Here is a 16,955-nt window from a genome sequence, read left to right as displayed (position 1 = left end):
GCTGTTCTTCATCCAGGTAGGGAGTCGGATAGAGACCTCATCAGCATTACTCATGCAATTACGACCTCTGCTGGCTGATTGTGGCGTCTGCACAGAGTCGAGGATTAATGGTGCTCAGGGTGTGGCTCTCCGTACACAAAGCTGATCCGCATATGAACTCGCCTCGTGCAGGTGAAAAGATGCAGTCGGGTACTGCTCACGTGTCAGAGGGGGCGTGTGACACTCGCTCTCCTCAATCGGAGCGGGGGTCAGGACCAGTAGAGAGGAAGCATACCACAATTAAAATGACCTTCAAATTCCTTGAATGGTTTAATGATATTTTGCTCTGTAGAGGGAGAAATATGCAGATCCTCTGGCCATCATTAGTTACGGGAGAGACCCAATGCGGCTTAGTCCCGCCCATATCTGAACAACAGGCCAATCGTTGTTCATGTGGCCGCTCAGCCTTAGCCGGCAGGCAGAGCCGAGATTCGATACGATGTATTCCAGATCCCAACTCTGGTTCCAGCGTGTGTTTTTACTGCTGTTCCACCTGATCGGCCAGGATTTAGTTTTTTTTTAACCGCCCTGAAATTTTCCCCGTATCAACTTTTTTTTGGAACATGTTAACACATGAAATATTTTGGGTTCATCCTGTCTGCAATCAAATAAAAGTCAAAGTAAATGTAAGAAACGTTATTTAATTTAGGCTCAACGTTTTCTGATTTAAGATCCTTAGATGATGGACGTTTGTGTTAGATAGATAGATAGATAGATAGATAGATAGATAGATAGATAGATAGATAGATAGATAGATAGATAGATAGATAGATAGATAGATAGATAGATAGATAGATAGATAGATAGATAGATAGATAGATAGATAGATAGATAGATAGATAGATAGATAGTGGATAGACGAGATAAGAACAATAATATCACATAAAAACAACAAATATTGTTTGCATTACACCCTGAATAAAATCAGATAAAAAGACTAAAGACTAACAGTGAATAGGGCTGCACTTCCTCCAGAATGACTTAAACCCCTTTTGGAAGCTCTGGACAGTTTGTGGTGAGATGCTGGAGATTGTGGAACGACACAAGACCCTTGAATCTTGGGAATGTGACCAGGAGAGAGTGTTTGCACCACAGGGTGCACCAGCTTCTGTACAACTGACTCCATGCTGCCTTTTTAATTATATTTCCCCAAACGCCAACATACTCCAAACTGAAAAACCTATCCAAAACATTCTAGATGTGGTGATTATTTCCTTTACTCAAGTGTCCAAGGGTTTGTGCTTTTTACACCAGGTTACACCCTCATGCTTTGGTCCTGGATATCAAAGAGTTTGTAAATGGTAGCCTGTCATAAATTTTTGTCTAAGTACAAAGCTTACAAGTACAGCATTCGTTCAGACCGGGTCACATTCTATACCGCGTCTGTACTTATAGGGCATTTAGCGAACACCCTGTAGGCTGAGCGTCGTGTCTCCCTGTCAGTGAGTTATTACCTGCGATTATTGCTTAAAACCATGAATTATTTTCGAGTTCTTAGGGCTGGTGCACCAGCAATTCAGGCACCAACCAAGTGCCTAATGCAGATACTACATAGATATGGAGCTAAAATTACTGTAATTCTAATCCTGGTGTTTCTGTTATTTTGTCCACCACTTAATAATGAGTAGCACCAAATAAATAAACCGTAGTGTCAGTGTGTACGAGTTCAGACATTTCAAACACACCCATTCCTATCAGATGTCTAAAATCAATCATGTAAAATAAAGGATATGCCTTTAGGTATGTAGCAATAGTTTAGGGAAGGCCGTTTACCTTTCCTTCTGTATGAGAGTCCCCTTGTGCACGAAGCTTGATCAGTAAAGACAGATCAGTGGTTTGGTTTGACAGGTCTGGTGGGGGGCGGCACGGTGGCTCGGTGGGTAGCACCGTTACCTCACAGCAAGAAGGTCCTGGTCCTTTCTGTGCGGAGTTTGCATGTTCTCCCCGCGAGAATTGCCCAATAGGTGAATGGGTGTGCGTGTGTGTCTGCCCTGTGATGGACTGGCGCCCTGTCCAGGGTGTTACTGTGTGCCTTGCGCTCATTGAAAAGCTGGGATAGACTCCAGCACCCCCTCCAGCACCCCCCACGACCCTGACTGGATAAGCGGTTAAGAAAGTGAGTGAGGTCTGGTGTGGAGAATGGGATGATTTGGACTGCAGACTATATGGCATACAAGGAGTTCTCGTTCTGAGCTCAATGAACAGGCATAACTCCCACAGGCACACTCCAAAATCTTGTGTAATCCTTCACAAAAGAGTAAAGGCTCTCAGTGCCTCTTTTCTAAGTATAAATGCGACAGTTTTGGAATAGGGGGTCCAACAAGCCCATGGTAAGGTGTCCGGATACTTTTGGCCGTGTGGTGTATTTGCGTAACCCCGTGTCCCGTGTGTCAGCACCTCTCTGATGAACCGATGCTGTTTGTCAGTCCAGTTCTGGTGGCATTTAAACAGTGAGTGAACTTCAGTGCCAGTGCCAGGGTTCGAAGTTCAGATGAAATTGATTGTAAACGCGCAAACAAAACTGAGTCCCTGAGGTGCAGGGTAACGCTTACAATGATAAACCCAGACTGTGCTGTTATAAAAAATACTATTATTATTAAAGCATGTAGAGTATTAGACTTTTATTATCACTTAATCATCTGTAATTCATTGTAGAAGCAAGAAATTGTGATTATCATTAAATAATTACTATAATTATAGTACAATTATATAGTATAACACCTAAACTCAGTGATTATAAGGGGTGCACTCTTTCTTTTGACCATATAGCTTTAGGGCTGCCACTAATGACTATTTTTCTAATGATTAATCTATAGACTATTTTATCGATTAGTCGATCAATCTAATGATTAATTTTCCTCCATAAAATGTGATTTAGAATCTCATTTAAGTTTCTTTTATTTTAACAACAAACTGTACGGCATAATAATATAACACAGAACTAAATGTAAACAGGGTTTATGTTCATATGATCACATTCTCAAGTGCAGCACGTGTTTATGGTGTTCCGTACACAAAGCAAAGAGCTTCAACTTATAGCAGAAATAAAACAGTTAGATGTAGCCACGTCTCATTAAGTCCAGCGTACAGTAACGACAGAATGAGCCCAGATTCTAACCTCCACATTCACTCAACACTTACTGCACATTCTAAACCATGTAAACACGGTGGTGAGTGTTACGCTGTTACCGGCGCATTCACACGTGCTTTGAGTGACGCAGCAAAGTGCGCGGCGGTCTAACTGAACTCGCTAAGAAATACGCTATTCCAAGATCTCCGCGATTAAGAAGCGTAATGAAACAATATAGACGTGCAGCATGGCGCTGGTGCTGCTGTGGTACCATCAAAGCTTTACACAGTGAACAAACCAGCTTTTAGTTTAGTCCCAGTTTGAAGTATCACCAAACTTTGGATGATTTGGGTCGTGGAAAACTTTGATCTTTTCTTTGAAAGCTCTACAATCGTCCTCTGACGGCTGCAGACGGTGTTTTTTAAGACGGCGCTTAATGCCGCCAACCAGCGACTGGACCAGATACGACTGAGGTCCTGCACACAGCAGGTAGTGCTGAGGGAATCATATGAACGCTTATATGAATGGAGACGTTGTAGAAATTAAAAAGGATCGTTTATAAACATAGTTTTAAAAACCATGCATCCAGCTCTATACAGCTTAGTTTTAAATACACTCGATTTCATCCCGGTGGTTTCGTGTTTAACCTGTGTGGCCTTAACTAGTCGATGGAAGCAGTTTAAAGTATTTGTATATGTTTTCTGTCCTTAATTATGTATATTCTTTCATTCTTTTTGAACTGACAATTCTTTCATGAGTTTTGAACAAAGTAATGTGCTACGACCCATCTTTAATTGCAAAGACTGAGCCAGTTCATCTACATATTGTGGAACGTTTCAAAATTCTCTAAGCGTGTTGCTGGCATTCAACTTAAAACTGTACAATTTGTTCAGCCAAAACATGAAGAGTCATTTCTTTAAATTTCTGTCATTTAAGATTCAAGTGAATTCACAAATCAAAGATTCATGTTTTTATTGCTTTTTTTGGGGAAATTGGGCTTGTATTTAATTAAGAAAGCTTGATGACACGCCAATGAGTTTTTCTTGTCATAAACTTATTGATCTGAAGATAAACTTCATTTTCTACAACTGAAGTTTCCAACGTCTCTACTGGCAGTCAGTAAGCTGGGATTGTGGAACGGAATCAATTTAGCACAACTGCATACCATTTTATACATTAATGTACAGGCACTTTCTGAAAGCTTAAGGTTTTTTTTTTAATACATGCAGCCAAATGTTGCACATTATGAGCTTTCAACGAATTACGCTAACTGTATGATTCTATTTTTGTTTACTTTTAAGACTGTAAAACTGTTTTAAGAGAAAGGCAAGACGGATGAGAAGCATCCAGGATCTTTAAGGTTTAACATTCACTGAATATATCTGGTCTGAGAAAAGCACAAAAACAACAAACAAACTGATGTTATAATCCATAAATATCTACTACTGCTTACAAGATTAAGTCCAAGATTAAGAGATTAAGTGATTTGGTATAAATGAATAGTTTAGAGGTTCACTGCAGAAACATCATAAACACCTTTAAACAGGTAAAGTAATAACGCAGACTCGCATTATCTCAAGAAAACATCAGCAGGGTGTGAGAAGGAGTGACAAAAGGTGACAAAGTCAAACATTCCTCACATATTTTGACGGTAGGACGGCGCACAAAACATTCGAGACGTAACGCTCGGGCGGCTTTGTATTGAGTCCCTCATGTTACATCGGATATAATAAATCAGAATCAAACAACAGAATTTTGGAATGAGACGAACCAGACATTGTTTATAATGACATTCTTCGTGCATTTCTTGCTTACAAGATGTAGTTTGAAGCTAGATTAAGTGTCTTATTATTAATTAATGAATTAGTGTCTGCTGGTGTCCACTGCAAAACTCTTCAAACAGATTTCTACATAAAGAACCCTGTGATACAAAAAATACTAACATTCTTTGCAACTCCGTGGCCTTTTTTACAAGGTTGTTCTTGAAACCTTGCATTTGTAAAGTTCTAGATTAAAAAATAATTATTAAAGAGACAAATCAAAGAACACAGTAGGTGTCTAACTGGATTTCCCCCCTTACATTGTGCATCGTGCAAAGATAGCAGTCGTACATAACCAATTTTAGATATATCCTAGTACAGAAACTTTAAATGGTTCTTTGAATTTTTTTATTTTTTTTTTACAGTAGACGTGTCTAAGTGGTTACTGAATACTGTACATACATACATGCACACATCCATACATTTTCTATACAGTATATTGCATGTATATAGTCTTATAGTTTGTATATTTTGTGTTTGTTGTTTCATTTTCTTGTGCATTGTCTGCAACTTGTACATTGCTTGTATACTAGATTTATACTAGAGAGATACTGTACCTTTTGTGTATCCACATACTTGGCCAATAAATCTGATTCTGATTCTGATAAGAACCAATGAGATTCTTAGATCCAGTACTATGTACAATTGAAGTATACAGTTTACATTCACTTTTAAGGGACTAGTGTGTTAGGGTAGCTGTGAGATATCAATGATTTGTGCAGTTGCACTATTTTAGGGACTAAATAATCAAAACACTTAAAAAATAGATTTTGCCACATGCCACAAAGTGAAATGACATTACAGAGCTACATATATACACCACCAAATAGCTGTGTGTCCTAACTAGTCACAAAAGATGCCATTACATTAAAAAACACAAATCAAAGAACACAGTAGGTGTCTAACTGGATTTCCTCCCTTACATTGTACATCCTGCAAAAGATAGCAGTCATACTCAATGACCAAGTTCATACTAATAATATATTTTAGTACAGGTTTAAAGGTTCTTTTAATGGATTTTTTTAAAGTAGTTTCTTAGATCCAGTACTATGTTCAATTATAGTATACAGTTTACATTCACTTTTAAGGGAGAAGTGTGTTATGGTAGTTGTGAGATATCGCTGATTTGTGCAGTTGCACTATTTTAGGGACTAAATAATCAAAACACTTCAAAAAATAATAGATTTTGCCACATATGCCACAAATTTAAATGACAATACAAAGCTGTGTGTTCTAACTAGTCACAAAATATGCCATTACATTACATTAAAAAACACAAGATCCAAAGTACAAGATCAACTGAAAGCTGAAGCTGGACCTGTCAGGTGAGACTTTAACCAGAGTCTGTCTGGATTTCAAGTTGGATAAAGTGCACATGAGCCGGATACACTTATCAACTCATTACAGGCTCATTAGGAAGTGATAAAGTTTATTATTCATGCCAGAGCTGGCTGATATGATGTGTAAAAATGAATATACACACCTTCAGTTTCAGGGTATCATCAGATAAACAAACATCTAAGTAAGTGATCTATTTTTATACCTAAAGTTCCTCCTTCAGTGGACTTTCTGCATACTGGATCTAAGGCATGATCTCTGGACAGGGTGTCAGTCTATCAAATTATATATATATACATTGCATAGCCAATGCATCTACCTGCATGTTTTGGAGTACACAGAGACACAGGAAAAAGGCAAACCCCACAAAGACAAACCTGGACCCTAGAGCTTCGCAGCACCACTACTAACTGTGCAAAATCTACTTGCATTGTATTAGTATTAAGATTTGATAGACACTTTGAACAAAGACCTCACATGTAAGATGTAAACACTGTAATAAATATTATACATCATGAAATTCCTATATTAATCCACAGTAATATTAGTAGTAATAATGAATATGAGTTCATTACCTTGATGCTGCAGAATACAGCAGATTTGGGCTTGTTGACATCTTTGGTGTAGATCTCCATGGTTCTGCTGATAAGTTCCTTCAGTAAGAGTGTGTAAAGCTGGATCACTGTGAGTGAATAGGTGAGTGAGTGAGTGGAGATTGAACATGCACCCTTCTCCACTCCGCTCCGTTTTTATTGCACACATCGTGACGTCATAAACTCTGATCTCGAACACCGTGTTCAAAGCGAGTGAGTCAGGATGACTCACTTCGGTGAGTCGACTCACTTCAGTGAATCGACTCTTCTTCTTTGATTTATTAGTATCGTCTGTTTAACTGTGTGAGCATGTAAAATGTTTGTTTAACATAAAATCGACGCGCGTTTGTTAGAGTTTCAGTTTTTCAAATCTAATCTGTCACATTTACGCCAAAATAACAGAGCTTTGAGCTGAACTTGGGGTAACGGGCTGTGAATCAGTTCTGCAGTGACTCAGTGAATCTGCTAACACTGACTGGAATTAAAAATAGAGTTAATTTATGATAGTCTGTGTTTAAAGAGGTTTGATTTATAACACAATAAAAAAAACTAACCCTGTGATACAATTTTATCTGAGGTGTTTAAAAGCAGTCCATGTTATACTGTGTAAATTAGCTATAGTACAATTGCCAGTGTTTACATTTTCATGACCGTATCTGTTTACTTCAGCTTTGTGGTTTTAAATGTGATCAGCAAAGACACACATCACTGATTTATTCACTTTTACATCCTGTATAGAGATTTAGACCAACGTTGCTCCAACTGAAACACTTGATACCCTGCAAACACTTTCTACTGAATGTTAATGCACAAGAAAACAAAACTATTGCACCAATAGTTTACATAATCCTACACTTCTGAGAAGAGGGCATGTCTAAATTCTTAGATGCCTGAATTCAGTGATAATCTGACTGAATGACGTGGGAGGCCTAGGGTCCCGTAAAATACAGAATCGTTCCTTATTTGGAAACTAAACATGGTGTTCTGTATTGAACTGATACGGGACGCTCTTTGTTCCGTATTTTTATCAGTGGGAGAGAAATGCTGCAGATTAGACTGAGACAGGCCGATATGTAAAAAACAAAAGGAAACTGCTGCTACCGTGGGAATTAGAAAGTGTTTGGCTATTATTTTAAGTAGTGTTCACTTTTAGTCTTAGTAACGCTGTGTGTGCGCAGGCATATCAGCATAACTACCTGTTTATTACTCCGCTGTTTGAGTAGCGCAGTGGGCAGAGCACATCGATTTTGTCCCCCTGTCCCCCTAAGCAACGCAGTCAAGAACCGGGGCTGCATGTCAGTGTGAAGATGGATTATGTAAAAATGTTGTTTGCACGATTGAGAAAAAATTGTACATGATGTTCTTTATGCATGGTGTTTTGCCTAAAATATGGTTCTGATTTATTGTTATAAAGAATGAAAATAATAAATGTTAAACAGCCTAAATAAAACATTTTGATAATGTTTCTATGACGGTGTAAGACCAGTTATATTTTATATAGGTGCAACCCTAAACGTTTTTAATCGAACAATTTTTATTGAGGTGTGTTTGTGCCACATTAATGTGTCTTTGTTTTGATTTGCGCCGCTTTTACACAGTACAGTGTTTATACTGTATAGTGAGAACACGCGTCTTTTCCTGCGGTTGTGAGTTACAAATGACTCGAGCTGCTGCTGCTACATACTGTGAAATATCGGGTATTTTAAATACTCATTTTTGTTTTCAAAAAGTGTGAAAAATCATCACTAGACAAAATTACAGTTATTAATTGACGCTTTAATATCATCTTATTAGATTTTACAAATTTGTCTTGTCGGGCGTCAGAGCGCACGGATACACGTTACAGGCTAAATGAGCTCAGACTTTATTACCTGACTTTATTTCAGATGATTTTGGATGTAAAGCTCATGAACTGAACACGGAACATTACAAACACTGCTGTTAAATGGATCACAATGGACTGTATAAACGCTTTAACATAGTTAACAATGTGATTCGACATGACGTTATACGTGTTGCACAGGGGCGTAACTACAGGGGGGGCCGGGGTCCTCCACGACATGAACTCAACCACTCACCTCACTGCCCCCCCCCCCCCCCCCCCCATTGGCTGCACTCGCCAGGTCGTTATTATTGTATTACAATATTTTCGTTAAGTAAAATTAAAAGAACTAAAACTGTGCATTAAAAATACCAGAGGCAGGAATCTGGACTTGAAGTGTAACTTCTGAGTGAGAACTTTTAATTAATTCTGATCAGCTATCAGCATGTGCAATTTGTTGAGGGGGCCCAATTTCTTTGCACTGAGGCCCTTGAGCTCCTAGTTACACCACTGGTGCTGCATCTAGAAATGTTTTTAGTGGCAGGATTATGAATAACTGACTAAAAGATGGGCAACAACTCTATATATGCATTGGCTGGCTTTCTAAAAACAATTTAGATGTAATAATTTCATAATTTTATAAATTTTTTATTGGTAAACACGTTCTTGCAATAAAAATGTGCATAACTTCACATTGTGCTTCTATGTCTGCACGCGATTAATCTCAATTAAAAATTCATAAAATAAATCCTAATTAAAGGTGCACAAGTGTCATTTATTTGTAAAAACTGCACGTCTGGTTTGCAGAGCAGATTCGCTGTGTCGACGCCTAAATACGGGCGCAACAACTTATTTTGATAAGGTTGCCTTTGATGTGGCCTCTTATATTTACAGTATCAGATTTGTTTTCATTCCTCAAACATGTTTTGGCATGTTCACCAGGAATGCGAAAGGATTTTTGATCTGCATCACATACGAGTTCATGAATGACGTCAGTTCTGGAGAGAAGCTCGCACTAGACGCTTCTGTCCGATTCCTTATATGTGCACCGTCGTCCGTTCCTTCCTCCACCACAAGCTCTTCTACCTTCTGTCCAACTGTCCGGTCTTCATACAGAGTTCTTTCGCCATCTCTTCGTCATACAGTTCTGTAACACCACTACCGACAGCACCGCATGCACAGAATATCACTCAGCTGATGTTTACATTCAAAGCAGCCCTACATAGAACAGTACTTTCCTAAAAATGCACCTCATGGTCTCATGTAGAACCCTAAACTAATTTGGGAACGTTTACAGCATCAGACTTTTACATTACGGTAGGTAGGGAACCGGAAACCTGTAGATATTTGTAAGTATTTTGGGGTACATGGCATTCTTTTTTCCTTCAGTTGCTTCCTTATTTAGGGGTTGCCACATTAAATGTGGTGCACATACCAGACTTGGCACAGAGTTTACACCAGACGCCCTTCCTAACATAACCCTAATTCTATCTGGGCTTGGGATGGGCACTTGGAGCGCACTGACAAGCGTATTTCCAAATGGCCTAATGGTACTATCTAATGGCTTTTTCGGTCCCCCGACCCCCAGCCTTCCTCTGACATTTGCCAATCGCCCAACTAGCCAACAGCACCACTGAGATTCAAGCCCTAGATCCCCAGAGCTCTGCTAGCGTACTTTACCATGTTCCCCACTCTCAGGAACAGCAAGTAATCTTTCTATATTTCAAAATGCATTCAAAACACAAAATTAATCAGGATTCCTTCATTCATGGTTTGGCTGTTTCAGAAGGTTACTCCATGTAAAGCTGACCACTGTGGTATGGACTGGTGCCATAACACTGATCCAGAAACATGTCCTACTTAACGGAATCATGTTTACAAATCCCATGATTAGTAGGTGAGTCTATTCAGGTGTGTTCTCCGTTGCTGCGCTGATTGATGGATGAGTACGTTACTTGGCACTTGACTCTCGGTTAACCTGTCGGACGGCATCATCGGAGGACGGCATCATGCTTTGTGACGAGTGCTGGTAGCTCTTTATGTTAAGGTTCACTGAGCTTACAAAAGTGACGGCATGAGTTCTCATTAGTCTGAGAGCCTGTGGTGAAAATCCTGTATGGAGCACCAGTCCGGAGATTTGCACTTCCAGTTGAAGGAGTTTGTTATGGCTTCGTTCCTGAGAGGCGTTTTAAAGCTCCCTGATTGCTCACCATGTGCACCATGATTGCTAATATTAGTGTGCCAAAAAAAAGGCATTTTTTATCTAACCACAAACATAGTAACCTAACGTTCACTCACTGCTACTGAATGTTTGAACGTGTTACAGGTTCAGTGTTGTTCGGAGTGATATATAACAAGAGGAAAGCAAAACAAGACAAATAAAATGATTAATGAGTGGATTAGCTCATCATAAACCCGGTGTTTATTACCTGTGTATTTAATTTGTGCTGGTTTCCTTCTGTGTGTCTTCCTACCCAGTTCCAGTTCCACCACAGACAGCAACAAAACCATTAAAGTGGAAATAATGCATTGTTATTATTATAATGTATACCTAACTAATCCTTTATTATTACTATTATTATTATACATACCCATTTTTATTCGTATGCTTATTGTTATTATTGCTATTATGTATATTGTACTATGTACATAGATATAATCCCATATATGTAAATAGCTATAGTTATAACTTTATATTCATATTAATCATAGATATATGTTTACTGATGTTCTCTGTTTTTTGCACAATGCTACTATTTGCACTTCTGGTAGATGCTAACTACATTTTGTTGCCTTGTACCTGTACTGAGCAATGACAATGAAGTTGAATCTATCTATCTTATATTTATATATAACCCAAGGCCCACGACGTCAATTTATGTGGCCCACGAGAGCTTAAAAGTCGTACGATCGTCTTAAAATACCCTGTAAAATCCTACATAAACTGCATCCCGGAAAGTGACCGAGACTCGCATCCCACCACTAGATGTCAGTGTTTCTACATCGGCGTTTCACTGAGGCGGTTTTCCAACAAGTGACGCTGAGAAATATTTACACATAATCCCAAAATGTACAAGATGAGAAAACTGAAGCAGAAGGAGGAAATGTACGTCTCTTGTGTTATGAGGCGTGTCTGTGGTAAAGGAGGCCAATATAAATGTAGATATACGTTTTAGATATACAGAATAAATTTGGCATTCTGGCACCAAATTGTCCGACTGTAATCACAGCAGGATACGTTACAATCGGCGCTTTGAGGGCCACCATGATGCAGACGTGGTCCTCTGTGAAAATGAGTTTGACATCCCTGCTCTAAAAGACGCACCTTTTACGTTCTTTTTAATGTGATTCTTGCCTTTTTATTCTTTTAGCTGAATTATTGTGTTTATCTGTTACAGTCACTCTAGATCAGCATTTTAATAATATACGTTTATAATTTTATAGTCCTAGCAGTTTGCACAGACACTTTCCAGCGTGAGTAGCTTAAAATCCTGGTGCGTCAGTGACACGCTGATTTACGGTGTAGTCATTTATTTATTAATAATCAAGCTTTTTTTTTTTAAATGCATTTTCCTCCCGATTTAGTGCACTCAATTTGTCTTCCGCAGCTGAGGGATACCAGATTGCATCAGAGGAGAGCACGTCTCTTCGGACACGTGTACAGCCCTCCTCTTCTCGCCCCTGCATTCTGCACAGGCGTCTCTTCTGCCAATCAGGGTCCTTACACAACGTATGAGGACTCCACCCACATAGTCCGGCTGTCCCGCCCAAGCAGTGTATCTGCTGTAGGCACTACCAGTTATGCCTGCCAGATGGCACCCAGCCAACCGGTGGAAACGCCGAGTTTCGAACCGAGGAGTTCAGAATCTCGGCGCTGGCATGTTAGCAGAATATCCCGCTGTGCCACCTGGGTGCCCACGCATTTCTTTTCAATTAATTCTTGCCCTTATTCTTTATTATTCTTTATTTTAATTATTGTATTTGTGCCATTTTGGTCCTGTAAAGCTGCTATACCTGCTGCTTTGTGAAAGATGCAATATAAATAATTAATAAAAATATTCATACTATTGTTGTTTTTGTACTATTGTTATACTTATGATCATTATCTTTTTTTTTTACTCATACAGTAAGCATTTCTATTTTTTTGTAATTGTTTTGTTATTCTTTATTATCATTATTGAGTTTTAGATGTAGGATGTATGACAGCACTGTGGACTCTATAAAGTACCAGGACAATTTGAATAAAATTCTACGGACTGACAGCTATTTGATTCAGGACGGTCATGGGTTCGATTCCCAGGCGGGGCGGCCCTGGTCCTTTCTGTGTGTAGTTTGCATGTTCCCCCTGTCTGTGAGGGTTTACTCCCACAGTCCAAAGACATGCAAAACTGTCCATGACTGTGTTTGATATTAAACTTATGAACTGATGAATCTTGTGTAATGAGTAACTACCATTCCTGTCATGAAACCGTTGGGAACAAAGTGTGTAAAACAAGACGTTAAAATCCTAATAAACAAATAAATAATAATAATTTTAACATACCGAGTTTTGACTCGTCAAGCAAAGCGAAACTGAATCCAGTCCCTATAAATCAGAATCAGATAAGCTCCGATAGGCCAGAGTTATTAAACGATAAGAGCGTATAAACCCTGTAAACAGAACAGTTTGTGCTCTAATCTTTATGGATCAGTGAGAGATGCCACGCGCTCCTTTATTTTTAACATTGCTCTGATGCCAAAGTGCCTTCCACGTGTTGGCATCAGGAGAGAAAAAAAAGATTTTAAAAAGAGCAGGAATAACGAGTGGTTAAAGAAAACCGTCTGTATCTGATCGAGTCTGAACCCGAGCGGTGCACGAATCTGGAAACACGAGACCTTTGGGAGAAGCTGCTACTATTATAAATATTACACTCTATAAATAATTCGTCTCATTTTAAAGTGTCTGAAATGCTGCACGCTTCTTTCTTTTTTTTCGGTGTGATACCTGTGAGAACCTACCGGGACCTTATCGAGTCACTCCCAGCCCGTCTATCTGCTGCACACGGCGGTTACTCTGGATATTAGCCGGTGGTCAGAATAATGTGACCGTTTTGACCGTTGTTGATGCGTGACGTAGTAACATAGACAGGTCCTGAAAGATATGTGCATACGTCCTTGTAGATTGGTATCCTTCGAAAATCCTAACACGGTATATCTGTGTACACGCCGAGTCGACACGCGTGAAGGACGACCTGCAAGGACGCCGGGCGTCTCCGCAGCGATGACAGGCTGACGTTCCATCGCTTGGATGCAGCTGCTCGGCCATGGAGACCCGTTCCATGAAGCTCTACACGCTGTTCTTCAGCTCATCTGAAGGCCACATGAAGTTTGGAGCTCTGTAGTGATGGACTCTGCAGAAAGTTGGTGACCTCTGCGCACTATGTTCCTCAGCATCCGCTGCCCCGCCCTGTCATGTTCACCACTGGATTTGTTGCACAGGTGGCATCACGGTACCACGCTGGAATTCACTGAGCTCCTGAGAGCGACCCGTTCTTTCACTAACGTGTGTAGAGGCAGTCTGCATGCCGAGGTGCTCGGTTTTATACACCTGTGGCCATGGAAGTGATCGGAACACCTGAATTCAATCATTTGGAGGGGGAGTGAATTTAATTCATGTGTTTTCAGCTTCCAACTTGATTGATCAGTTGGTGTTCCAGTTCATCCCGGAGCTGTTGAGTGAGGCTGAGGTGAACCAGAGCTTCCTTAAACTGTTGCTGCAACGTTGAAAGGATATAATTTCCTGTATATAAAAGATTTAATAATTAAAAGGGGCGTCCCAATACTTTTGACTTTGTCTGTGAAACTGCTTTCATTTTAACGTACTCTTTGTGACCAAAAGTATTTGGACACCTGAGCATAAGCTTGTTGGGCAACGTCTGTGTGATCCTTTCAGTCTGAGGGAAGCCGCAGCCTAGTGGTTAAGGTACTGGACTAGTAATCAGAAGGTCGCTGGTTTTAGCCCCATTACTGCCAGGATGCTGCTGTTGGGCCCTTGAGCAAGGCCCTTAACCCTCAATTGCTCAGACTGTTTACTGTTGGATGAAGGCGTCTGTGCCCATTGTGTTTGTGCCCATTGACTGTTTGTATTTGTACGGCTGGGCGCTGATTGATCAGTTGGTGTTCCGATTCATCCCAGAGCTGTTGAGTGGGGCTGAGGTCGGGGCTCTGTGCCGTTAAACCAGAGCTTCCCTAAACTGTTGCTGATTATTATTGATTTATTACACGTGCTAGTGACTGTCCTGACTGAAACACACGAATTCAATCATTAGAAGGGGCGTCCCAATACTTTTGACCACAGAGTGTATATCTGAGTATCCTGAAAGTGCTCTCGCTTCACACATGAGGTTCATTCAGGCCCCCCAGCAGATTTTGGATGTGGAATAACTTTCCATTACATCACCGAGCAAAAGTGTGAATTTCAGTATGGGGTCCCGAGCGCAACACAAACAGCGGATCAGTTTGTGTGTTCCTGCGGGACATGTAGAGGAAACACGTGCTCACCCAACCAGAGAAGTGCGGCGGGCGGTTATTAACGCGCCGTACGTGATTCTGTTTAAAGTACCAGGATGAACAGCTCACGATCACAGAACACAGAGTGTCAATTCTACACCGTTCTGTTTATATTCTCTACACTGCCTCAGTGGGTGGCGCGGTGGCACAGAGGGTAGATCTGTCGTCTCACTGAGAGAAGGTCCTGGGTTCGATTCCCAAGCATATTTTCTGTGTGGAGTTTGCATGTTCTCCGCATGTATGTGTCATCAAAAAGGAGAACATCAGACACCAAAAAAGACCCCAAAAAGGAGAACATCAGACCCCCCAAAAAAGGAACATCAGACCCCAAAAAAGGAGAACATCAGACACCAAAAAAGGAGAACATCAGACCCCAAAAAGGAGAACATCCAACCCCAAAAAGGAGAACATCAGACCCCCCAAAAAAGAAACATCAGACCCCAAAAAAGGAGAACATCAAACCCCCCAAAAAAAGGAACATCAGACCCCAAAAAGGAGAACATCAGACCCCAAAAAGGAGAACATCAGACCTCAAAAATGAGGGCATCAGACCCCAAAAAGGAGAACATCAGACCCCAAAAAGGAGGAACATCAGACCCCAAAAAGGAGGAACATCAGACCCCAAAAAGGAGAACATCAGACCCCAAAAAGGAGGAACATCATACCCCAAAAAAGAGATCAGACCCCAAAAAGGAGGAACATCAGACCCCAAAAAGGAGAACATCAGACCCCAAAAAGGAGGAACATCAGACCCCAAAAAGGAGAAACATCAGACCCCAAAAAGGAGAACATCAGACCCCAAAAAGGAGGAACATCATACCCCAAAAAGGAGAAACATCAGACCCCAAAAAGGAGGAACATCAGACCCCAAAAAGGAGAAACATCAGACCCCAAAAAGGAGAAACATCAGACCCCAAAAAGGAGAACATCAGACCCCAAAAAGGAGGAACATCAGACCCCAAAAAGGAGAAACATCAGACCCCAAAAAGGAGGAACATCAGACCCCAAAAAGGAGGAACATCAGACCCCAAAAAGGAGAAACATCAGACCCCAAAAAGGAGGAACATCAGACCCCAAAAAGGAGGAACATCAGACCCCAAAAAGGAGAACATCAGACCCCAAAAAGGAGGAACATCAGACCCCAAAAAGTTTCTTTGGACGTGTTTTTGAGCCAGCGACAGGAAAATGAATTCTGATTCTGGTTTAGCAAACACGTTTATCCAAATCATACTATATACACTATATGGACAAAAGTATTGGGACGCCCCTTCTACTTACTAAATTCATGTGTTCCAGCCACAACAGCTGCTAAGAGGTGTAATAAATTGATTATATAAAGGAAATTCTATGCCTCCAACTTTGCAGCAACAGTTTGAGGAAGGTCCTCTCCTGTTCCTGCATGAGCGAGCTCTATAAAGACGTGAAGAAACTCAATTTTACAGCGTTTGGCGTGGTGCACGGTCAAAATAAAGCCCATTTAAAGCCCAAGTAAGCCCATCTAGTCGTATCCAATTCCCAGATATTTCACCTCCATTCCGGACCGAGGAGGGTCGTGACTAACACACGCCCGCTCCGACACGTGTGCAGAACCGACCACTTCTTTTTGGGTTCATAAGGAGATCCGTATTGTGCAGAGAGTCACGCACTGATCTCCGTTATCCCCAGTCTCTGTGCAGCACCATCGATCAGCCAGCAGAGGTCACAATTCCACCCCATAACACACC

General features: G+C 40.6%; 1 protein-coding gene across 1 annotated transcript in view; it reads right to left on the bottom strand.

Moving 5' to 3' along the window:
- slco2a1 (solute carrier organic anion transporter family, member 2A1) overlaps positions 1-6,976 on the bottom strand; it is a 33,961-nt gene extending 26,985 nt beyond the window's left edge. Inside the window, exon 1 of the mRNA XM_062997228.1 lies at positions 6,843-6,976. Coding sequence (XP_062853298.1) covers positions 6,843-6,902 — 60 coding nt within the window. The 5' untranslated portion in view covers positions 6,903-6,976. The remainder of the gene's footprint in view (positions 1-6,842) is intronic.
- Positions 6,977-16,955: the final 9,979 nt, after the last annotated feature.

This window comes from Trichomycterus rosablanca, chromosome 6, assembly GCF_030014385.1.
Source record: "Trichomycterus rosablanca isolate fTriRos1 chromosome 6, fTriRos1.hap1, whole genome shotgun sequence".
Lineage (NCBI taxonomy): Eukaryota > Metazoa > Chordata > Actinopteri > Siluriformes > Trichomycteridae > Trichomycterus > Trichomycterus rosablanca.
This window is presented reverse-complemented; position numbering and strand designations above follow the sequence as displayed.